General features: G+C 37.3%; 1 protein-coding gene across 2 annotated transcripts in view; it reads left to right on the top strand.

Moving 5' to 3' along the window:
* Positions 1-13149: 13149 nt before the first annotated feature.
* Positions 13150-24866, top strand: part of trabd2a (TraB domain containing 2A) — a 60797-nt gene continuing 49080 nt past the window's right edge. For both annotated transcript variants that reach the window (XM_015031088.1, XM_015031078.1), the window contains exons 1-2: positions 13150-13838; positions 15364-15924. In XM_015031088.1, coding sequence (XP_014886574.1) covers positions 13734-13838; positions 15364-15924 — 666 coding nt within the window. In that variant the 5' untranslated portion in view covers positions 13150-13733. The remainder of the gene's footprint in view (positions 13839-15363; positions 15925-24866) is intronic.

Genomic DNA, 24866 nt, shown 5'->3' with positions numbered 1-24866 from the left:
TCTCATGTCATAAAACAAAGGAGCCTCAACTTTGACAAAAAAGTATTTTTATTTGCAGCTTAATTAAAAAATACATCTTAAAAAACAGGATGGGTGCTTTCGTTTTTTATAGCAATACATTCAGCTTTTCCTTTAAAAGTGGAAGACATCTGTCAATGTGAGCACTGGAAAGTTTTGTTTTGTTTGTTTGTTTAGAACCATTATTCTTAACGTTGTAAAAGAAAGAATATCGTCTTAAAAACCAAAATAAAAGAAAACGAAACTCATCTGTCCCAGATGTGTGCTGTTTTTTTTTTGTTTATTTTTTTTTTTTTTTTCTTTTGCTTTGTCTGACTTTTTCCTCTACATTGAAATAATCATGGAAACATTCCACTGAGAATAACATCCTTCTGTGCCAGACTTGTCATCTCTCTAATGAAGGAACCTTTTATTATTTCTTCATTTCTAAGTGTTTGGTGAACAACTTGGACTTTACGACATTTTCGGTTTACAGGTACGGCCTTCAAGTGGGCATTTTCTAAGACAAACAGACGAACTGGCGCTCCGATAGAGGCCTCAACCCGACATGCGATTCTGACATATTCCTGAACACTAAACATATCAACGAACACCTGCTGATGCTGTAGGCTAGAAGGCAACACCTCCGTTTTTAAATGATCATTTTTGGCATGACTTCAAGTCAGAATTACACTCAGCAGTCCAAGTGTTTAGTCTGTTGACGCGATTACAGATTGAAAGTGCTACAGACTGACTGTAGAGTCTACAGACTCCAGCTGAGCAAGTAGACAGCTTCTGTGTGTGGGCAGTTAACAGAAGACACAAGTTGGGATCTTTTAAAAAAGTTTTTATTTGCGTAAAGACATATCTGTGTTTTTCTTAGACTTTTACCACCTCTGACAAAGTGATAGATTTCAAGACTAGCATATTAACTCCATAAAATGTCACAATCCTTTGAGGTTTTAGTGGTTCTTACTTGGAAGACAAAACAATTTGTCCAGAGCTTTTTCTGTGAGGCACTCTACTGTACAGAAGTCACATTTTTTTCTTGTTCGCTGAAAATAAAATGTAGCTCAAGCTCAAATCAGCATGTAGTTCAAAAATAGCACTTAGGTCACGGAGGCAAAAGATTCACAAACCAATTCAAGACTCAGCACAGAGGAGGATTTGCTTTCCAAACAGACTTAAAGCTCCACTCGTGTGAAAATATGTGCGCACCCTGCAATAGCCTGTGTTCAACATATTTAGACATACAGTGGAGTTCAACAATGCACTGCAGCTATGAGGGGTGCAGGGATGAAGTGGCCGAGGGAAAATGACTAGTAGACATTTGAACTCTGGATTAAGAGAAAAAAAAATGGATTACCCAAGATAGGCAAGAAATCAAAATTTTCAAACTCTTTTTGCTGAAGAAGAGAGATTTAACTTTTTTTTTTTTTTTTTTAAAGAACGGATGTTATCAAATACTGGGGTTTCTGTCATAAATCTAGTCATGTTAATTTGAATTCATAAAACACACAAAAATGTTTTGTTATTTAATTAGAATCCATTATTATTAATGGTGTACCACACGCTTCACCATTATGGTACATTACGGTGTACCATAATGCTTTTCTTCATATGTAAAAAGCCAGATGTTGTGTGCCAGCAAAATGCTGCTAGGCACCTTCAACATGTGCTGATCATATTGCCTTCACTGTATTTTAAATTGTTCCTTAGACAAAACATGGTAAGATATATTGTTTTTTTTTATGTACATTTAACATGTGCCAATTTGTTCAATTTAGGTTTGCGGGACATTTCCGCACTTCTGAGGGCGGACATACTAAAGGAGAAAATAGGAAACTGCTGTGTCCTTCCATTGCCATTTTTCATTTCGTCTAGTGTGTTACATTCAATTTTCCTATGAAGAGCAGATGGTCTCAAGAAACATGACACTTGGATGATAAAAAGGCAGAAAATTAGATTTGATTCGCTGTTATTTATTGCATCGTTTTTGTTTCATCTCCTTTTCCATGCGATTTCAGTTTATTCCTTCTTTTAAAAAAAGAGGGGTTTTTTAAAACTCTGTAAATAAATTAAGATGAACACATCTCTGTCATTTCTCCCTCATACAAGAAAAAAAGGGGGCAAGCAGAGACCTGATCATTGCTGGACCAGAGGGATGAATGTTGAGGTGATCTCCTGTGTGTTTGAGCCACAGTGAGTCACGCCGGGCAGTGTGACCACGAAATCAAAGAGCTGTTTGAACAGCTGCATTCCTTCACACCTCTTCATCCTTTTCCCCTGTCTGCTCTGTAAAGCTAACTCTGGCTATCGCTGTGACCCCCCTCCGCCCCTCCAGACTCTGTCATTGTGGCTGAAGCTTAATTTAAAATAAAACAAAGACATGAAAAAGTGAGTTAATTTGTTCTTTGTCCACGGCCAGGTGAGAGCAAAAATTAAACTGAGAAATTTGAAAGAAGCTTCATAGGAGCAACTGCTGCTGATTAATGGGCTCATGACTACTTGAGTGAGTCATTATTTAGCTTCCGTTTCTTTTCATATTTCCAACTCAGCCGCCTGCATTGCTTGGCCGTCAAAGTCTGCCAGTGACAAGCATGGAAATTCCAGCTGTTTCGAAAAACAACAGCAGTGAAAGTCTGCATATTGTTTACTGAACATGCAGTGACGATAATATGAAATTGCAAATCTAACAAAAAACCTATTTCATATATGCCTGCGTGCATGGCGGGTTGCTGGTTTGTCCACGATAGCCATCAGTCAGTTTAGAATAAATATTTGAAGATTTTGAGGACCAGTGTGAATCTTTGTTAAAATCAATTATTTGAAAAACGTAGTATGTTTAAAGTGTAGTTTAAAAAAATAAAATAAAATAAAAAATACCATATGCATTTTATCAGTATTAGTATGCCACCTGTGATATATTTTCTGTACAGTGAAGTTTTTTTGCAGAACAATTTTTAGTTTCTATGCGTATATTCGACTCCTCACAGTTTTCAATAAACTCACTCCTTGATTGTGTTGATGTTTTTATGCAGAGCTACTGTATCTGATAAAGTGTTTGTATAGGTTAACACTAGCATTGCTTACTCTGTGTTTTATGACTCATTTGATTATTTGGTTTGTAACAAATTTCAACACAATTCCAGTTAATAATATACAGTCAAACTTTTACGACTTTATAAACTTTTGATCAAACTTTGGTTCAGCTGCTTTATACTTAGCTTGTCCTAGGACATCTGGTCTCATGACTTTGACAGTAAATGAGCATATTTGTAAATGACGAAAAACACCTCATTTGTGATATTTTTAGATCGACAAAATTATGCATATGGTCTTCAATTCAGCTTTGCACTGCCAATAATTTAAAAAAAATTTTTTTTCTTATTGGCAGTGCAAATTGTTTATTGGCATTGATTAAATTGCACTACGCTGATGCATGCACACAAAGAATGAGTTGGCCATTTCTAAGACAATTTTTCTGCTTAACCTACAAGTGAACCCGAAGGTAAAAGTGTTACTTTTGGCAAAAACCTAAAGATTGATTGCTGGAAGAATTGAAGCTTGACTGTCTCTCCAATAAAATGTTGTCTTGTAACTCATTTTTAAAGTGGGAATAATTATTCTTGTGACATACAACAGAAAAAAAGAGGCAGGGGAGTGTAATTTTCCTTACAAAGAAATATGAGTTTTAAATGATTCAGCACATTTCCATGGCTTTCAAACTGAGCCAAGAAAAGTTCTGCAAATCTCTGCGTTTGACATTCCTCTATTCTGACAGCGTCCTTTTTTGAATATCTGCTGGTGCAATCCCCAGAGAAGCTGTTGGAGTTCAGATGTAGCTTTTCATCAAGTTGTTACTGAAGAAAGATCTTACACCTGAGGGAAAACACTCTGGCAGAAGTGTCCATTGCAGCACTAATGCTAAACAGATGAGGTCCATCAACTACCATCCTGGATTTTACTCCAGTTTCACATATGCAATTACATTATTACACTGGATCTGTGCAGTGATCCAAAAATAATGAGACAAATAATAGTAATTCAGTCTTGGGAAAACACGCAGCAGTAAATTTGGGAATCAAAATTACTGAGACAGTTGAAATAGTTTCCAACGATTTGCTTTGCTTTCACTTGGTAAATTGAAAATAAATGTTGGTTTTAAGAAAGGTCCAATCCTTCAGCAGCAGGCAGCATTTCGTGCATCCTCACTGAAGCGACTTATGTGAAGACAAGTATGCTAAGCATCTTGAACTCTGTTAATAACTGAGGGTGGAGCTGGGATTACGATTCGCGGGAACGTAATTATCTTTTTTTTTTTATTGTCAACTTTTGACCTCATTTAAACGTTTATATCTCTGTGTGTGTTGCATATTTTTCCCGCTTTTAGTGCAGGCTACATAACAAACACATAAATAAATAAAATAAAAATAATAATAATAAAAAAAAAAACAAGTTAAAATTCAGTCTTTGAAGCAAAGGGCTGGAATCAGAAGAAATTTGTAACTATACAGACTTGATTGGCGGCCGACAACAGGCATAGCTCCTGTGGTATGTTTAACTCTGCAGTGGTCAAACCAAACATTGTCCTGTAGTAATCATGACCTCCTATTATTTCATTGCAGGAGCAATTAAAGGGGGAAAAAAAAGAGGTGTTAGCTTGTTTTGACACACACATGCTGGTGGAATGCAACCACTTTAATAGACTTTTTTTTTTTTTTTGCATCATCACATATTTTTCAACAAAACAAGAAGTTATCTGAAGAAATGTAGAGTATTTTAAAGCTGTAAAAAAAATTTTTTTTAACACTTTCATTGTGCTTTCTCAATGCTATCTGTAGATGGCAGGCCAGCGGGTTCATATTTTTATGTTGGTGTGTTCAAACTGGCAAACTACTGTATAACATGACAAATGCCTACCCCTTGAGTCACCGTCACCCCCAAAACTATGACATGCACGATGCATCTATATTTACATAAATTTTGCTCCAGTCACGCTTTGAAATGTTTTCTGTTCTGCCTTTTGCAAGTAAAACTGCACCGGCAAGGTTGCAAACCGCGCTAGAAAGCCCCCTGGTGGATATTTTGTTATGTTGTTTGGTGACGCTAAAAACAGAAAATGAAAATAGATCCAAGATGGTGGAACGCGACACTGAACAGTTCGTGTAATTTGACAAGATTTGTTCGTAAGTATTGGTTAATTGTGAAAATAATAACTGTCTCTTTGTTTTGTGTAACGGTGATGTAAATAATTTGTACATTTAAGTCGTGTATCAAAATGTTTTTTTTTTATTTGTTTTTTTTTTTTTGTTTTAGCTCCAAGGATAATTTGCGATGTTCGTTAGCTAATACTATGTCTTGTATGTTACAGTTTACGATCACCAAAGTGAAGGCAGTGGTCAGAGGCCACTCTTTAATAAACAAGTAAAAAAAATAAATAAGTTTGATTATTGGATCGTCGTCGTCTGGCTGTCTAGCTGCTGAAAAATCGAAAACTCAGGGCGAGGACAGCACACTTTCTATCAGGTTTGCACATCTAGTGATGGAAGGATTTACCATTACTTATTGCAAAATAGCTTAGGCTTGGTTATAACTGGGTGGAGAGCACTGTGAACAACAACTGTCATATTTTTCTACATATTCTTAATTGGATTTAGGTCTGAACGTTGATTTAGTCATTCTACAGTTTGATCCAAGTCATTACAGTTCCGGCTTTAGGTTTAGGGTTGCAGTCCTGCAGGTATACAAACTTAAAAGATAAAGGTAAATATTTTCTTCCAGCATTGCAATGTGATCAGCTCAATTCATCCTCACTTGCTGCCTTGTCGTTCCTGAAGAAAAACATCCAAACAACATGATGCTACCACCATGTTTTACTGTAGCGATGAGGTTTTCAGTGTGATGCGTTTGGTTTGAACTTACTGGATGGAGCAGCTTCTTCCACACTTGCTGTGTCTCTTACATTGTTTGTGGAAAACTTTAGCTGGGACTTTTGGATTTTTTTCCTGCTTCTCTCCCATAAAAGCAATACATAGGAAGTGGACGACGCATTGTTTCACCACATTCTTCTGTAGCCTAACCCCATTTGAACTCTTCATAATTGATTTTTTTTCCTGACATTTATTGTCAGGCAATATAATTATTAGATTTTTTTTAGTTAAATGGAAAATTATAATTATACCACTTTTTTTTTTCCTTTATTGCAAATGGCTTTAAATTCAACTTATAAACTGTTCAAATATATTCCTGGAGTCAGACAAGAATGGGAGGAAGGAAGGTAGTGGTGAACTAATTGAGGCCATAAACTTGGGATCAGAGCTTCAGATCATGGAATGCACGCTTGGCCACAGAGCCGCCAGGACACTCCGGATTCCAGTAAATGTTTTTCCCCCTGAACACCATTTGTGCTTTGATGCTGTGACTAATGCCTCTGTCACACAACCACTTCCATCATAACTACTCATGCAGGCACGCATTTTTTCTGCTCTGTGTGCCACTTCTCATTTATGTCATGTTTGGTTTGGAAATGCAAAACTGTGGATGTTTACAAGAACCAGATAATTCAATGTGTCGTGAATATCAGCAGCGACAATCATGCGGTTTGTCTTCCTGCTAAAACCAGAAAGCCAGTGCGCAAATGATACTGGACCTGAGCCATATGGACATTTTCTTGCTCATGTTGGGTAGGCACAAATTACAAAAGGTGACAGTTACAGTAAGCAACATGAAAACAATTAAGTTATCTTTTCCCACAAGGAAAATAGACAGTTGCCTCGAAATGATGAAATCACAGAACAACGATGAACAGGCTTGTTTCCTGGATTAAAGTCAACCGGCTAAGCGTTTCTGACTGTTCTAATCAGGTAAACATTTTATAGCAATGAGGAGTGTAACTCCCAACTTAATTGAAAAACATTTAGGGAAATCGGCGTTTCCTGAAATTGCATAGATTAAGATGTGTACAGTGCACTCCAAACAAGGAAGTTCTGTGGAGTTTCTGTGGCCAGAATTATGTCTGAGTTACTGTTTTGATAGTGAGATCTTACTAAAGTTTCCTTCAGCTGGAAGCAACCTGATAAAAACCTCTGTATCCTGAAAGACGCCGGACACTGGGTGTGATTATTTTTTCTTTAATTTCCACTGGGTTTGAATTAGGAGTCAAACAAAAAGTTTACAGTGGATGCTAATGATTATATTCAGTATTATATAATCAAAAAATATCTTAACATGTCATTTTCTCTATTTTTAAGTACAGAACTTGTTTGGTATTTAAGTGTACTGAACAAATATTGTGTTATTTTAAACATGAAACATCCAGAATATGTGGAAATAAAGTTTGCAACTATATGTTCCACCCTAAGTGATGGGAATGGGGTATTTGGGAGCATTAACTTTTCTTAATCAACCACAATGAAGATGGAGAAAGAAAGATGGACCAAATGAAAGCTTGGTGTCAGTGCTTCTCAACACCAAAAAAGTTTGTAATTATTCATTTATTTACTTGCCTCAAATAATGTCAAGCACAACTGTGACAATTTTCACCAATATTAATATACAGCTGTCATGGCAGTAGTTACTATTATTTTATGTTATCAAATTCTTTACCTGATTAATTGTCAGAATAATCGATCGTCAGATTACTGAAATACTAGAAATAATCAGCCTAATAAAATATATATATATATATATATATATATATATATATATATATATATATATATATATATATATATATATATAATATACAGGTATTATGCAGGCAAATAAACTAAACAGGCATTAGATGGGATAATTGCACCATTTGTGTTGCATAAAGACCAGAAGTGGTTTGAAATAAAAGTTAAATCAATTTTCTGCCTTTTTACCCATCTTTCTTAGGGATGTCATTAACTATGGCCAACACTGCACAGCTAAGGCAAGTTTATAGCCAGTTGAAATTAGAGACCAATGTCCTCTTACTGAGCCAGGCAGCTTTTTTGGAGGGGATGAAGAGGTATTGTATTACTATATGATTTCTGAAAATCAAATGCCTTTTAGAGAGCCTTTTAATGTTTATATCTTGGTGAAAACTGCTGGATCCATGTAATCATAATCAGAGCACCAAAACCACATTAAGCTGTTCTGGTATTTTGTAAGATATAAAACTGATCCGTCTGGCTTTGTAGCAATTGTCTGTATGCTTCAAGCCTGAATGCAACCTTGTTACAGATTTTTGTTCTGGTTTAGCTGTAATAAACCGGCTGTCGGAAAGCTGGATTTCTCGTATGACTCGGGTCAATAAGCAAGGGAGAAACAAATCTTCTTGAGAGAGAATTGATAAGTGAAAATTAGTCTATTAAATCGATATCTCCTTACAGATTTCTTGTCAATTTCAAGAAGGTTTAGGCAGAATTTTTATATTTTTACTACTTCTGGCTGTGTTTTCTGAAAACTACAGTTAATCTGACCAAAATGGGAGGTAGAGCAAGTTGCCAATAGAGGAGTTATGTTGATTTCGAGGAAGTTCTGGTCAACTGTCCTTCGATTTCTACTACGGTCAGTCTGAAAGGCCAACTGTTTAGCGTGACAGGATATTGTTTGGCGTCAGGAGGAGCCAGATGATGACTCAGGAAGACTGAAAAGACGTAATAAGAAGCATATGGAGCATGCTCGGGGAAAAGACAGAAGTATTGGCACCTCATATATGCATGTCAAATATGGCTAAATGTACTCCACGTGCTTCCAGTGATTTCACTGCCTGAATGGCTACTTTGGCTGTGTGCCTTGGTGGAAGTAGTGTCGTCATATCAAACACACAACACAGCAAGGTGCAAAGCAGAATTGTGTATCCTCACCCAAATTTGATATTATTTTAATGTTCTTTTCAGAGATTATTTATCAAAATAATGTTAGGCAAAAAAAAAAGTTTTCAGTACGTTTCAATTGAGAGAATCAAATATATATATATATATATATATATATATATATATATATATATATATATATATATATATATATATATATAATTTCCAAAACATGTAAGCTGTGATCAGTTTCTTATATTGCCATGCCCTTTAACAGGAACAGGGCCGCAGCATCACAGAGCCTCAACCATCAAACACACTTTCCCATTTATTCACTGTTAATTTTGTTTTGTTTGGTGCAAAACTCTCCAGCATTGTTTATTGCCAAATAGCTCAATCTAAGTGTCATCTGACCTAGGCACACAGTTCTAGTTAAAGTCTTAGCAGAGTTCAGATACACTCACATATGCACGTTTTTGATGGTAGGACAGAAAGGCTCCCAGCATCACCACCAAAACCATCAGTTGGTATACAAATAGTATCTGTTTGTCATACGGACTTTGTGAGCCCTAGATCCCACTAATTTCTTTAACCTCACTTACAATCCTGCCCACAGTCTGTGGTGACAAAACAAATCCAGCCTGTGGCTAGAAATAAGGGAATGTCTGATCTAGTTCAGGCAGTCAACTCACAAAGTGCTGCTGTTTCCCATGTTGATATTTCTCTAGCTATGCAGAGCGTGTCAAGCATACCCTAATAAATTGAGCGATCTATAGTATTTAAGCTGCAAAGTATTCTGCTGTGCTCTGCATATCATGTCTCTTCAGACCATGTATGGTCAGAAACCCTCTTCTCAAACTCTGACCAGCAGAAGAAGACAGGTTCATGAATGGAGATGCGCTCATCTGTGATATTTCAAGATATATAATTTATATTTATATGTGAGATATCCAACTAAAACATGCTGAGCTTTTTGTTGCATCATATTTACACATTAGGGAATCCAATCTCCCATAAACTAATTGATTCTTTAATAATGTTCCTATAAACATTATTAATCCCCCCCCCCCGACTCTGTAAACTTAAACTAAAGGTTGGATTTTTCCAAATTTGTCATAGTTTATTTGTCCGACTGATGGATGATAAATGCATCTTAAAATCTTTAACAATAATGGCAAACATGCCAAACACAGTATGATTAAACAAATTATTTTATTGACCATATTTATAACTTTAAGAGTGACTTTGGATATCTTCACTTTGTCACAAAAAAGGTTACAATTTATTTATTTTTTGTCACAGTATTATTTTCGGGGACCAATCGAAAAGACAGGAGTAGGAGTCACCTGACAGGATAAAATACATTCACCACACAGTGCTTACAGGATGATGGCTATGTCGTCATTTCCATATTGCAGAATCCTTTTGAATATTTCTCTACTGAGGCAGAATCAGATATTTGCTAGGCAACACTTGAACACCCTTCCTGCTTGATGTCTGCAAACAGGACTTTCTAATGTGAAAATGTACAGCACTGTGGAAAGCAGTTCTGACATAGGAAACAACTGCAGAGGCTTCATTTAAAATATTTTCTTTTAAATGTATTACAACAGTAAATAAATTCATGTGATTTTGCTGCCATTTTCTCAAAAATACAAAGTAGAATTTTTGTTTACTTGTTTTAATCAAGCCTAAATTTGATCACTAACAAGCATAAATGTACAGCCATCCTAGCAAGATAAGATTTTTTTTTTGGTGATTATTCATCTGCCTCACAATAATCTAAGTTTAGTCTAAGATATAAAGATAGTCCATTGGGTTAAAGCTCACTAATAATTCCATTTTTCTTCTGAGATTTATTTTTTTTTGTCAAGGAATTATGAGCCGCAAACCAAACCCTGAGTGAAAAGTAAAGCATAAGGTTTTGCTTTCTCTGTAGTCCAGAATCATACATGATATTTGTGAATAAAACATCAGTCAGCAGGTCTTCCATCAGAGCGTATTGTCTGATTCTTAACAGAGCATGAGGAAGATGACAGAGCAGCCTGACAGAGGAGATGAAGACCAGGTGCGTGTTTGTAGCAGCAGATGCACAGATGGTCATCTTTTAATCCCGAACAGCAAAGGGGGAAAAAAAAAAAAGAAAAGACCATGATCAACACACTCGTTCATTTTTGTAGTTTTTTTTTTTTTTTTTTGCATGAGCTTCTAACAGCTGCTATGAATTAACTTGGCATGCAGTGTCTTCAAAAACTACGGACTACTATTTTGTTTTATGTCTTTCCACTTCTAATGTTTCAACAAGCCAAAAGGTATCTCTGCTGTGATAGTGGTCACTGTACACTTATTGGAAAAATTTGCAAAAGGCCTTAAATAAATGTATCATATAATTCTATGGCATTTGCTGCGACTCTCCCACAAATCGTCTTTATTACCTCTCCTGCCATCCACCTCACTGTGTGCGTTGATGAGATAAACTTGGGTTCTTGTCCAGCCTTGTTAGATTAGATGAGAAGCCGCTTTTGTGATGTCATTTCCTGACACACATCTGTTTTTCTATACTTTTGCGTTCTCTCGTTTTTTTTTTTTTCCATTTTGAAGAATAGCTGGCAGAGACAGGCCTCTAAAATTGCTTCAGATAGATATATTTAGGTTGTGGCTTATTTAGCACCAATTATTTCATAAAAAAATAATAAATAAATCAGTTACAAGTTGCATTTTTAGCTTTTTCTTGATGTGAGAATATGTTGCTGCACAAGAAGTAAATAAATGATTGTTGCATATCTTTACAAGGGCAACCTATAAATGTGGAGAGGGTAAACACAGAGAGTAAAGGTCCAATTTCTTAATAAAGCAATTATATTTCCAATGTCTAAAAACCAACCCTTTTATTTTTAAATTGCATTTTTATCCATAAAGAAATGTCCAGAGTCCTTTTCTGGGCAAAACATTTAGATTTATAGTCCACAAACTGGTGTTGGATAATAACACTGCAGTAAAAGATACATTAATTTTCAGACTTTTTAAACAATTTATCAGGGGACCAACACAGTACATTTGAAAAGAATAACAACAGATTTTAGTGAAGTATTATGTGATAAGGAAACAGGCAGAGGCATGTAATTGTTTCCCATTTTGAAGAGCTGCCACAAGAACAAGTATTTATATTCCAAGACAAGCACAAACATTTCACATGATGCTTGGGTAGTGGACCATATAGCACAAAACATTTAGTAAACACAACTTTCCTTTTCTTCCCTCACCATATTTACTCCATTTTATTTTATGATGAATTTTTTTCAGTCATATATTGATTTAAATCTATGCTAGAGAAACTGTTCAACCCCAGAGGATTTGGACACTAGGTGGCGCTTTAACAGGTAAGATTCGCGCTCAAACACCAGTTCATGAAATCAGGCGTGCTCATTGTAATTGTTGTTTTTAATTTAATTATAAGGATAATTAAAAATAAATTAAAACGTATAAAAAGAGGGAGTCAGCTAGAGTATGCAAAAATTGAGAATAGACAAACATCGCTGATAAGTTGATGGCATTCTAAAAGTCTAATTTTTTTCCATAATTGGTCAAACTAAATTGGGTGTGGTGAGCAGTTTCACGTTAGGAACTCGTGTGTTTATTCATAGGTCTGACGTCACTGCCCCTCAATGATCTAAGGCCATTTTTCAAATAAGAAACATATTGCTCATCTGGTTCTAATCCTATTCCATGAAATCCAAATTCTCAATCAGTGCTAAACCATTGATTTTAAAGCATATTCTACACACACACACACACACACACACACACACACACACACACACACATATATATATGTCATGATTGTGTGCACTTGACTGGGTTTGACTGGGTTTCAGCCATTGGAAATGTTGATGATGATGATACATCTTTGTTTTTTGACAAAACAAAACAAAAAGATGTCCAACATGGAGCAGAAGCTATGCCGTCTGAAAAGGCGGGTCGTTGTCCTCAAACACCTAGAATAAAACATTGTCATTGCAGGTTTTCTCATGTTAATAACGCCTGTAGTTTGTAAATAATCCCCGGGATTTTCTGTCGCCCATGATTGTCTTGGCCCTCCTGGGGGTCACAACAAGAGATCAGTCTAACTTGGAACAACTTGCCAATGTTGGTGTTGATTAAAGCAAAGGGTACATGGAAAATATCTGGACAATGCGGTTGTGGTGTGTTTATGTGGTTCATATGAACGATGCGCACAAGGTGATGTTTAATCAGATTATTGCTTCCGAGAGTGTGCGTGTGTGTGAGAGAGGGTGGAATGGGGGTCGTGATGGTGGGATTATACGGGTAAACTAAGGGGGTAGTGGAGCTGAGCTGCGTGCTCTCACACTGACACAGAAGCACAAACGCTGAGCAGCGAGCCTGCAGCGCAAACTGCAAAGAAGTTTGGTTTAAGAACTTCTCTCGCTTTCTTTGGGCTTGCAACCGAACAGCTGCAACACAGACTTTTAACTTTGTACATCTTTAACTTTGAATCGCGTGCTCAATTCGGACCTGTTGGATCAAACTCACTTGCAACTTCTGCCTGTGTTCAAATCATCTTTCAAAAGAAACATTACAGAGCTTTTTTTTTTTTTTTTCTAAGTGAAAAAAACAACAACAAATCTGCTCATAGCGGAGCGGTGGAAGGATGATCTGACCCTGCGTGAAGCCCCCCCGGAGGACATCTCTCTTCCCTCACCCAGAGCAACACGTGAAACGGCAACAGGAGCGGCAGCGTCCAGGAGACTTCAGTCAACATGACCATGTCCGGCGGTTTTGTCGGATACTTGTCAGCTCATTTTACGTGACCGCATGGTGCCGGGGCTGCGGAAATAAAGGACCGCTCTCCATGCGCGCTGGAGAAATAAACAGAGCTGTTGCAAACACGTTGTTGGAGCTGTCTTGGACAAGTTTGCTGAGAGCTGTACAATGCAGGGCACTTTGGGCGCATTCATTCAGTCCTGTCTCATCCTGCTGGTACGTGCAGACCAGTGGAGGCTGAAGGATTCCTCCAGCTGCGAGCTAAGTAGGAAGGTAAGTGTTTTATGACATGAATTAGTTGGTCTGCTTTGATTAAAATGTGTAATTTAATGAATCTGAAAGCGCCACCTGAACCTCTCCTTGACTATAATTATTCATTTTTTTTATTCCCAATGTTGTTTTCATTGTATGAACTTTTAATATTTTCTTTACTCGTCACATTAGACGTGCAAGAAAATTTGAGTGGCCTGAGAATAATTATAATAAAGACTGCTAAAGTGCAAATTCAGTGGCTTGTAAAACTTTTGCACATTTCACGTCACATCAATCAATGCGATTTTATGGGGATTTGATGTGATTGTCCAAGACAAAGTGGCTCATCTAGTGCAAAGATTATAGTAAAACAAAAATAAAAAATAGTGTGACATATGTATGCATATATTTAGCCTCCATTACTCTCTATAGTAACACAGCTAAACACTGTGGTTAAAAAGTTGCACTGCACATCATCCTAAGCACGCTATCTCCATAGTGAAACATGGTGTTGGCAGCATGATGCTGTGTGGTTGCGAAATTGGTAAGAGTTGATTTATTTGAGATTGTGCTTATGACATGTTAGATTTATCTCTGAGGAATAACACCGCAACTGAGTTGAGTAAGTTCTAGTTACAAGTGGGAAAATATGGCAATTTGCCAATTGTTGTAGTGGTAGCTTTCAGTAAAAGTCAAAAACTGCTTTTTTTCCCCCTTCTATTTTATATGTTCACAAAGTAAAAGGAACATTTATGAAAGTTACATAGTGAATTTATTAAGCTACATCCTGTCAGAGTTACAAATATAGTCATCACATTTTACGTGTGTGGCAGCCAACTTTCAAAGACAAACAGCCAGTGCAAAGGGACTGTAGATTTTATGGTTAGTGTGTCAGTTAAGATACTTAAATACATCATGCTTTAATTATTATCCTAGAGGAAATAGGTTTCAAGTTAAGACGTCTTCTCTCTATTTCTAATTATTTTATCTGCTCTCTGCTGAGTACCCATTAGTCACTTTAACAGTACGTCTGTTTTTGCACATTTTCGTTGACCTTTCAGGGGGTTTTATTCAGTGGCAACAGGAAGGCATAACATTCTGGGCAACAGCCCTTTAGTCAGACAATTACCCACATGTGTATTGTTTCTTTGGCACCCGGCTTCTAAGTGGCCTGTTAAAAAGTCATTATCAGTCTGTTAGCAGTCTAACAGGCAGACAAAGAGGTTCTAGGTGTCAGACAAGTTCGGTGTTGGTTGTAAAGTAATTGCAAATTCAAACCTCGCCTCTCTTATAGAATTTATGTGTTCCTAACTTGCCTTTGAGCACCTCGTAAATTAATTGGCCAACGCGAAATGGCATCAAGTTTAATGACCAGGAACTATTGAATCCAGTTTACATATATCTGGGGATTTATTTCTACACTGAATATTTTGAGTTTATTCCTGTGAAAAGGCGTGAAATAAATGGTGTGTCGCATTGCGTTCAAATTGAAAACATCAACAAAGCATTGTTTTATTTTTGATTTTTTTTGTCATTTTTCCCTCAGCAAGCAGACCTAAACTCCTTTCTGTGGACTATCAAACGGGATCCCCCTTCCTATTTTTACGGTACAATCCATGTTCCCTACACCCGTGTTTGGGACTTCATCCCTGAAAATTCCAAGCAAGCCTTCCAGGAGAGCAACATTGTTTACTTTGAGCTGGACCTGACTGACCCGTACACCATCTCGGCCCTGACCAGCTGTCAACTGCTCCCCCACGGGGAAAACCTACAGGATGTCCTACCAAGAGACATCTACAAGAGACTTAAAAGACACCTCGAGTACGTGAAACTGATGATGCCCTCTTGGATGACCCCTGATCAAAGAGGGAAGGGACTCTACGCTGACTACCTCTTTAATGCCATAGCTGGGAATTGGGAGAGGAAGCGTCCCGTGTGGGTGATGCTGATGGTGAACTCATTAACTGAGGCGGACATCAAGACGCGAGGGGTGCCGGTCCTGGACCTGTACTTGGCCCAGGAGGCGGAGAGGATGAGGAAGAGAACAGGAGCAGTGGAGAAGGTGGAGGAACAATGCCATCCGCTCAACGGTCTCAATTTCTCGCAGGTGAGTTTGATACTTTCTGAGCGTTGACTTTAAAGCTACTTTTCCTGAACATGCATGTCTTTAGCAGAGTGAATATTTAGGACTGTGTTGTTCATCTTACAAAGGATAGATCTCTTTAAGATAAGCTTACATTTATTCTTTATATAATGTACTCAGACCTTTAAGAGTTAAAACAAAACAAAACAAAAAAAAACTTAAGTGTAACTGAGCTGAATGTGTTTTGCTAATAAAACCACCTGGATTAAGTGAGATCTCTTGAATTCGTTTCTTGAGTAGATGAGAAAAAAAGGTGAAACTGACAGGGGAGAAAAAAACCACAGCTGAGTTGAAAGCTCAAAACAATAAACTGCATAGCTTTGCCATTACCTTCCTGTTATCTGCTGAGAGTTGATCTCTCAACCCAAATGAATCTGACACATGTTGTAAAAAATATAATTNCTTCTTTAAATTTGCGTCTTTCATCCACACGTTCCATCTAAGTTCATATTTCAACATCTCACTGATACAGAAAGCAGATAAGTTTAAGATTTCCTCCCTCAGCAACAACTTTCTCTTGTGAGCGTTTTTGTTGTAGCCACCTGCTAGCAATGATAAATGAGTCATTCACTGATGTGAACAAAATATATATTTTTTCCTTTCTCTTGAGCTCCTTATCCAAAAAGCCTCCAAAACAAATAATCGACTGATTCTGTTCACCAGGTGATGTCCGAATGTGTTGTCAAGCATGCTGAAACTCTAGTGACAATTAAGTATAAAGCACTGAACACATCAGCTTCATTAGTTTAACCTTAATTCAGTTTATGTATTTTTTTCGTCATAATTAATAAGCATACAGTGTGTTATATTCTTATTCATAGTAACACATTTGTAATTACAGGTCTTTCTCATTTCACTTAATTGTAACGATATTGTGCCTGTTCAAATGTAACCATTAAATCAATCTCTTGATCATATTGAAAAAACAAACAATTGTTAAGTTTGAAAACTGATGCAGATCAGATGACAGTATAGATAGACGGATCCAACAGATCCAACTGTTTTTCCAGATTGTTAAAGTGGTAGAAGGTGTGCTGTTAATAATCAGCTGTGCAAACATTCAACAACTTTCTCAAAATGTTCTTTAGTATTAAGAAAAAATTGATCCTAACAACTCCAGTCAGAACCACAGAAAAGCAGCCTTGTTCCTCAGATGGCTACACTTAAGTACCCTTGACTGCGTGTCTGTCCGTCACTCGGTGCCCTTGTGACCTTCTCGGGGTTCATAAACATATTTCAGCGGTAGCCATCACTATGAAAGCATGTTCCATATTAGTGAGGAGTTACTGCTGGCCATTTAGCACAACACCTAAAAGCTTCAAGTAGCATCATCTTAAAGTAACTCTTACTGGAGCCTCAACAGATAACTCAATAATTAGGAAGTATCTGCAGTGTCATCCTTCAGAGGTGAAATCAGAAATAGAGATCTTGTTCTAATTTTGCACAGCTTTTTGAATGGTTATGATTTCTTCCAAGTAGTCTTAGATGAAACGTTAGAAGCATCCTCTCTGACCTTTATCTAACAAGCTTTCTTAGATTAGTAATGTACAAAAAAATTTTTAAATGTCATTTATTCATTTTTTATACCAATTTTCTTCAAAGGGTTTGTGTGTTTCGTTGCGTTGACACATGAGACTGGCTATTAGAAGTATAACTCGGGTTAATAGAGATTGCCAACAGAAAAAACAAAACAAAAAAAACATACCTTGCATCATCATTGCTTTGCTTCAATAAGGCATACAAAGCTCCCGGGCTCAACGATGAAACTCACTACCACATAACAAACCCCTGTCCCAACGCTGCATAAAAACACGGCACAGCTTGAAACTTCACAATATTCACACTCAGTTTCCATCTTATTACCAGCAGCTCAGCAGACACCTTCACCCTGCTGTCTCTATATGCCAGTGAACCTCCATCTCCCACTTTCATATTGTAGTTGAAAGGGCCAGTTCCATTAAAAGCCTTTTGGTTTAACTCAACTGTAAAACGTCTATGCGGAGAGTGATGAGTGACAGACATGCTTGGCGAAAAGGTATTGCCCCATCGTCATTCTTGACTGAAAAACAACGTTTTATCAGGCTGCAAAGAAAGAGAGGGAACCCCATTTCTACATTTTTATAGCCTCTGATATGTTTTTACTGGCTAAAAATGAAAAATGAAAATATTTGACACTCTTAAAAACACATGGGTGCGTTAAGGATATATCTAGAATTATATCATGACTGGTTACATAGCTGGGTTATGATGTGCAATAAAAAAAAATGGGGTCACTATTGAACCATAAATTGTTTTTTATTTTTTTGTTTTTGTGAAACATCAACAAAAATCTGCATAGTTGGTTAGATAATCACTTCATTAGCTGAGTTAGAGTTCCGCACTGGAAAGTTGTGGTAATTCCTTCCCATCTTCCTTTTGGGTTCTGAAATAAAGTTCTGACAAAGTTCTAGACAAGCTGGCCCTGTAGTTATGTTTCATTTTTATATTGTCATGTACAGCACCCACTCAATGTGAGCTTAAGATATGGAGAGTAAAGGGCATGTACCATAATTTTTGCAGTCGTCTTCAGGCTTATTTTAAAAAGCATGACAGGAAGGCAGCTGAGAACACAGCTTTTGTACTCACATTGCGTTTGGGACAGGGGTTTTCAAAGTGTGGGAGAGGTAGCCTTCCCTTCAGAAAGCAAATAAACAACTGAACAACTTAACCATAAATAATCATGGTTATACTTCCTTCATTTTTATTTTCCTTGGCCCGGACTCTGTCTCCTTACTTACCGAAGCTTTAGGTAGTTAAAATCTATCCGTTTTGTTTTTTGGCATTGGCGTGGCGAAGTTGGCTAAATGTTCGCAGTTACTTTTGGTACTTAATTTTTTTCCCCCTCATGTCGCGCTCCTCCTGAAGTGCTCTGGCGCCCCTTAGGGGGTTTGGGGGTAACGCCCCACACTTTGAACAACCTTGGTTTATAACATCTAGTTTTGCACTATTATATAAAACTGCAGACACTAAAGACTAAATGGTGAAATCAATGTGAGCTACTAAGGCGACAATTTCTATGGCAATGTATCTGTTGAAGAGCAGAAAGTGAGGAGAAATGAGAAATCGGCACCTCATCAGGGATTTGAAATTTCTCAGTTGTGACTCCAGTGTGCCTGCATTTCATCATCGTGATTAAAGGACGTCTGTGACAAAAACTCAGCTTTCAGATTAGATGTTGTAATTTCTGCCCTTGTTCTGACCATCGCTGTTACTCTGACATGCCTATGTGTCAGCACTCCAATTACTCGAAACAATTACACCACTAAAAAAAAAAGAAGCCTATTTCATTTTCTCAAACTATACAGTGTTTGTCAGAGTGTCACTTTTCTACACAAAGCCCTTTCCTTGTTTAGGTAAAGCTGCACTACAGTAGTCAAAATGTTATTCTGAACAGACCGTCTGTCACCACACTTGCACTCCGTAATTCTTTCTACAGTTAGTCTCCCAGTAGTAAAAAGTCATTTGCAGCTAATTCTGTCCAGACCTGGGTGGAAGAGAAGGAAAAATACCCAGACAGTATGCGTACATCAAATATGATAGAATAAAAAACAGATTCTCCAAGTTAATTATTGTTGGGTAAGCATACACAAGGATTCTTTGGAGTCAGGGGTCATTTGTTTGTTCAATCATGCAGTCTCCATACATCAACACACCTTTTGCGACAGCATAAAAATAAAAACCACGGATAAAGCAATATTTTCTGGCATGAGAAACCTTTTCCTCACAAACAACACTCATAGTAGCCTTCGTTGTCCAGCTGCTAATTCCCTGCTCCAGTTATCGACCCCTGTTGCAGAACTAACTGTCAGAGTCTTGAGTTGGTCCTCTTCCTCCTTATTCAATAGTTTGTTGTTTTATAATATTGAACCTTAGAAGCTATTTTTTTTGAGGGCTTGGCAAAATCTGTCGTTTTCCCTTCTTGATCTCCACGAAGCTCACCAATGTTTCCTATGTAAACGATCTTAGCTTCAAAACCACTCACTGCATCCTTTTTTCCTGGATGACAACTGTTGGGACGTTCCTTCGATATATTCAAATATGAAACGTCTTCTTTGTCAAGAAAATGGCTCATTATGTGACACCAGTGTAAGACTTCTGGATGGCACTGTGACACTTTGAATTCATCTATATATAGAGGTGCACATATGGTTCGATGGGCATGATTCAAAATGTTCAATTTCAAAAAAACTGAGCTTTATAAATGACTTGCATTCACTGAAACCCTATGATTTCTGTTAATTTCAAGATTCTTCCGGTAGGCGTACGTGGTGCAAAACAATTCTCTTCCTCCATCAGTTGGCAACTTAATAGCGTTCAGGTTTTATCACTATTAATGTTTATGGTTTTGAGTCAGTTTTGCATATTACGTTCTATCAAAGGGACACGCAGGATTGCGTTTAGAAGCCTAATTTATTTTTTTCTTCCATAAAAACTGACTTAACTCATCACATTTCATTGTTTTGGATCATCTCTGTCCTAACTTAAAGTAAAAATGGCCCAAAATATTTTGATTTAGAGGTGAATTTTTAATCATGTCTTCAAACTAAATCATTTCATTGGTTTAAAAGTGAGCGGTTTTGCCTTCCAAGTGATTTGCTAATTTAAGCGTTTGCTTGTCAATACAAATTAAGCCCATTTAGCTCATTATTACCAAAGCACAAAGATTTTTACTTTCTTTAGTCAGTTCTCTAATCTGGCCAAGCATGACTGCTCTTATTATTGGACGGTGCCCTCTGTCTTTTGAAGAGTGGGCTCAGCCTTGCCCATTACACTAAGTGAGCTTTTCCAGGACAACAATGGCTGCATGAAGGCCCGCTTTCTCTGTCACTGTTGTTGGAAACCCACGGGACATTCCACACCTCAGTGGCGCAGACCTGCTAATGAAAGTGTTGTTTCTTTCCTCCCATCACTGGGTGTAATGGTGCATGGAAACGTGATGAATGCAAGTCTCAGTGTAAGTTTGCGAGAGCAGAGAAGGAATGTTTGAAGCCCATTTAGTTCATTCATTACTGGGAGAACAAGGAGAGCTGAGATACCGACTGAGATCAGTAGATGAGGCATTAAAGGAGGAAGGCTTTTCTCTCCCCCCCCCATTAAAGGTATGATGACGTTGCCTCTGACATCCTTGAAACCCCTGCACTCCTTTTTTGACTTAAACTGACAGACGACAGGGCTTTTAATCTGCTTGGTCAAACAATGCAAGGTCTGATGAAACTCAAACAAAGCCACATTTACAGCATGCCGCTCTGAAAGAATGCAAAGTATCTGTTTTTGATGAAACAGCTGCAGGGGCATTGCAAGAAATTAGAATATTATGGAAAAAGTTCAGTATTTTTTTTATTGCTCATTTCAGAAAGAGAAAAGTTTCACATAGATTATAGGCGTCCAACTGTCCTCAAGGTCTAGATGCGTCTCTGCTCTAGTTGACTCAAATGGTCCAGTTACCTCCTCAGCATGTCAAAGTTGTGTGCAGAGGTCTGCTAATGAAAAATAATTAGATACAGGTGTGTTGAACCAGTGAGCACCGCCTTCACAGATGCAGAGAGTGAAATATTTAAAGCCTTTTTTTCTTGGGATTTTGATATATGCCACTTGTAGATAATGAAAACATGTCATCAAAATTACATGAAATAAACATTTGAAATATTTCACTCCAGGTATGACAAATTTATATACGTTTTATTTTGTGAAACGAGTGATGAAAAATGCTGAACGTTTTACGATTCAATTATTTTTTTTGCATGTGCTTTGCATGGTGTGTGCTGGTATGGCACCTAAATGCAGCAGGCTGAGACATTGAGCAGATGTTAAATTTTTTATAAAGAATGAAAAAACAAAAAACTTACAAAAAAAAAAAGAAGAAAACATGGAAAAGGCAGGAAGACCAAGCAGAACATTAACAGTAAACAAGAAACAACAGGGACGAAACATGACTAGACAGGAGGAGGAACCAGGAGTGAGAAACTGAAAATAAGTTGTATATATACTGGGGAGGTTGATTACTGAACAAAGAACAGATGGCTGATTAGAAACGAGTTGCAGGTGTGATGAGAGAGAACAGAAGGTAGGGTGAGGAGAGAGAGAGAGAGAGAGAGATGTTTACATGGGCCATTGAGCTAACTAGTGGCTTCCTTAAAAGATGAAAATAATGACTTTCACATGCAACTAGTTATGTGGAAGATTACTTTTAAAGGACGGCTGCTGCAAAAAATATTATTTCATAAGTTAGCTGCAAACCCTAATTTCAAATATTTAAATTTTTAATACGCTATCAATCATAACAGCCTTTCAAAAATAAACATTGTGCTACGCTGTTATTCAAACGTTTGCTGGATATTGGTGCAGCCGGGCTGTTTGCTACGGCTACATATTTACACAATGTGATTCAGAATATGTCAATTTTTGTTTTTCCATCCTCTTCTCCAGAAAACGGTGAACCATTCCTCAAAAATGCATTCCAACTTTGAACATTACTTTTGTTTGTGTACATGACTGAATGGGTAATTGAGTTTGTACAGGAAAGAACAGTATTACACTGTAATAAACAAGACTGACTCCGGAGAGAACTGTTGCCATCCAGACCCGTCATTCAGGCAAGAGTCAGAGCAAAATGCCTGCAGTGTTGAAATATGCAGGATACTTTAATGGCCGTGCGACCAAAGATTTGACTAAGGTAGCCATACATTGTGACCTGTGCTTGAATTTATTGTTCTTATTACAGTATTCTTCAGACGAAAGCTAAATAGACTGCCAAGTAATTGCTTTGGTATAAAAGATACACATTCCTTATTGGGACAAATTATGAGTCATGTGGACATTTAAATAGGTAATGCCAAGAAAATGTCACCATGTGAGATATTAATAGAAAATGTGTATTTTTCAATACCCCAGAAAACAGATGTTTAGTGGATTAACGCAGTGATTTAAAAATAAAAATTGTACCATACACACCGAGGTTATGGCGATGACTCCTGGCACGGCTGTGTCGTCATTTTCAGTGGTGCGGTAGGAAATTATTTATCATCTTAGGTCTATATTTACTTCTCTTTTGTCTTAACTTTGGTCATGAGATAATTCATTTTGCATCACACGGCTTTTGATCAGCAGGAATAAACTTTCCATGTGTAATTACAGCATGGAGCATATTTGTCCAGTGTGTACTGGCTCATGCAATTGCTGTTTTATATTGTTTGCATGTGTGTATGAATGTTTCCGTGCATATGTGCGTCTCTCCGAGAGGTCATGCTTGCGTATGAATGAGGGCTTTCTGTGGTTATGCGTATTTTAATGAGCTCTATCATTGAATTTCCAACATGTTCTTACAACTCCCTTTCTCTGTTCTCATGTCACACCAAAGTGCTGTATTTCCTCTCCACTGTTGACCAAACAGTTGCGTATTCTATGTCTGGCATTTCCTTCGACATTATCTGTCCATCTGTCTGGATATGTGACACCGGAGAGAAAAACACAGAGTTCCTCCTGGTTTTACTTCGTACTTTTCCAAAAGGCTTCATACAAGCAGAAATAAAATCATTCCACGGTGGAATGAATTTCTCTTTTGTCAGCTAAATATGTACTTGCTGCTTTTAAACTCAGTGCTTGCTTTTTCAAAATTTGATTGCCGTCTCTCCATCCATCCACTTTTGTCTTCAGAACTTTAACTCTTTCTGGCATAGATTCATAGAAGTTAGACACATTCCTCCGAGATTTTGGTACGCAGTTTCCTAATTGCAACAGCAGCCGCACACCCATTATGCAGATATTCTGTTCCCCGCTGACAATGGACATCAGTAACAATAGGACTGTGGCATGATGGGGTTAGGGTATTATTTAGAATCAACTTTTTTTAGCGCAACCAAGAAGATAGTCAATGTAAATTCTAATAATTTAAGCTTTAAGTTTGACCGATGAACCAACCTCTGCAATCTCTTGTGTGAAACATTTGTAAGTTTATTAGTCTTCCATTTCTTTAAATATTTAGCTTCAGTTTCTGTTCAAACTGTTGGGTTTATTTAACCACAGTACCCTCTTCTTTCCCACTGTCAATCTTACGATGATATATTGATGTCGCAAATTAGATTTTCCATTGCTATGCAGGACGTAGTTTGCGTCCTTTTGTTTTTCCAAGATGTTTGATTGAAGGTAGAATCTGATACCACCTGATGGTGCCAATTGTGCGCCAAGAAAAAGGTTTTAGATCTCCAAAAGTACACATAGCAAATGTCTCCCTTGGAGTAGAGAGTGCCTCAGGCTTTTCCTGGTTGTGTAATGCAAGCTCCTGCAGCTCAAAAGAGGATTGAATGGCTTGTTTCTCCGACTTAACACCAGGTCATGAAACTGTGTTCAAGCTCATAGAAGCAACATTGTGCTCATACAAATGTTTCATGGTTTGAGTGACCCACCGAGCAATTAGGCTCTGTAAGACCTTGAATTGCAAAAATAAAAACCAAACTAAAATATTGATGATATACAATTGTTGTGTCACAAACAGGCTTTGAAATGTTTAAGCAAGAGAAAAAAAAAGTCTATTGTTATATACTTCTCCTGATACAATGTTTCTAAGCACAATCCAATCTTGAATCAAGACTTGCATAAAAATATAATAATACTACTACTACTACTACTAATAATAAGAACGTCAACGGACAATTCTATAAAAATGCAATTTTTCAAAAATATTCAAAATGTCGCTTTTTCATTTGCATCACTTCTTAACAAAATTTTATATTCAATCCAGAGTTACAGATTCTGACTGTTTTTACTTTTAAAGTTTAAAGGTTTTGATGTTTTTATGTGATTTTAGCATGACAACCAATGACTTAATTATTGTGTTTTCCCTTTACATATTTCTTTGAAGTCTGCACTGT

The sequence above is a fragment of the Poecilia latipinna genome, unplaced genomic scaffold (genome assembly GCF_001443285.1).
Source record: "Poecilia latipinna isolate Pla-1442-1.1 unplaced genomic scaffold, P_latipinna-1.0 Scaffold13, whole genome shotgun sequence".
NCBI lineage: Eukaryota > Metazoa > Chordata > Actinopteri > Cyprinodontiformes > Poeciliidae > Poecilia > Poecilia latipinna.
Note: the sequence above shows the minus strand (reverse complement) of the source record. Positions and strands in the feature narration are given on the sequence as shown.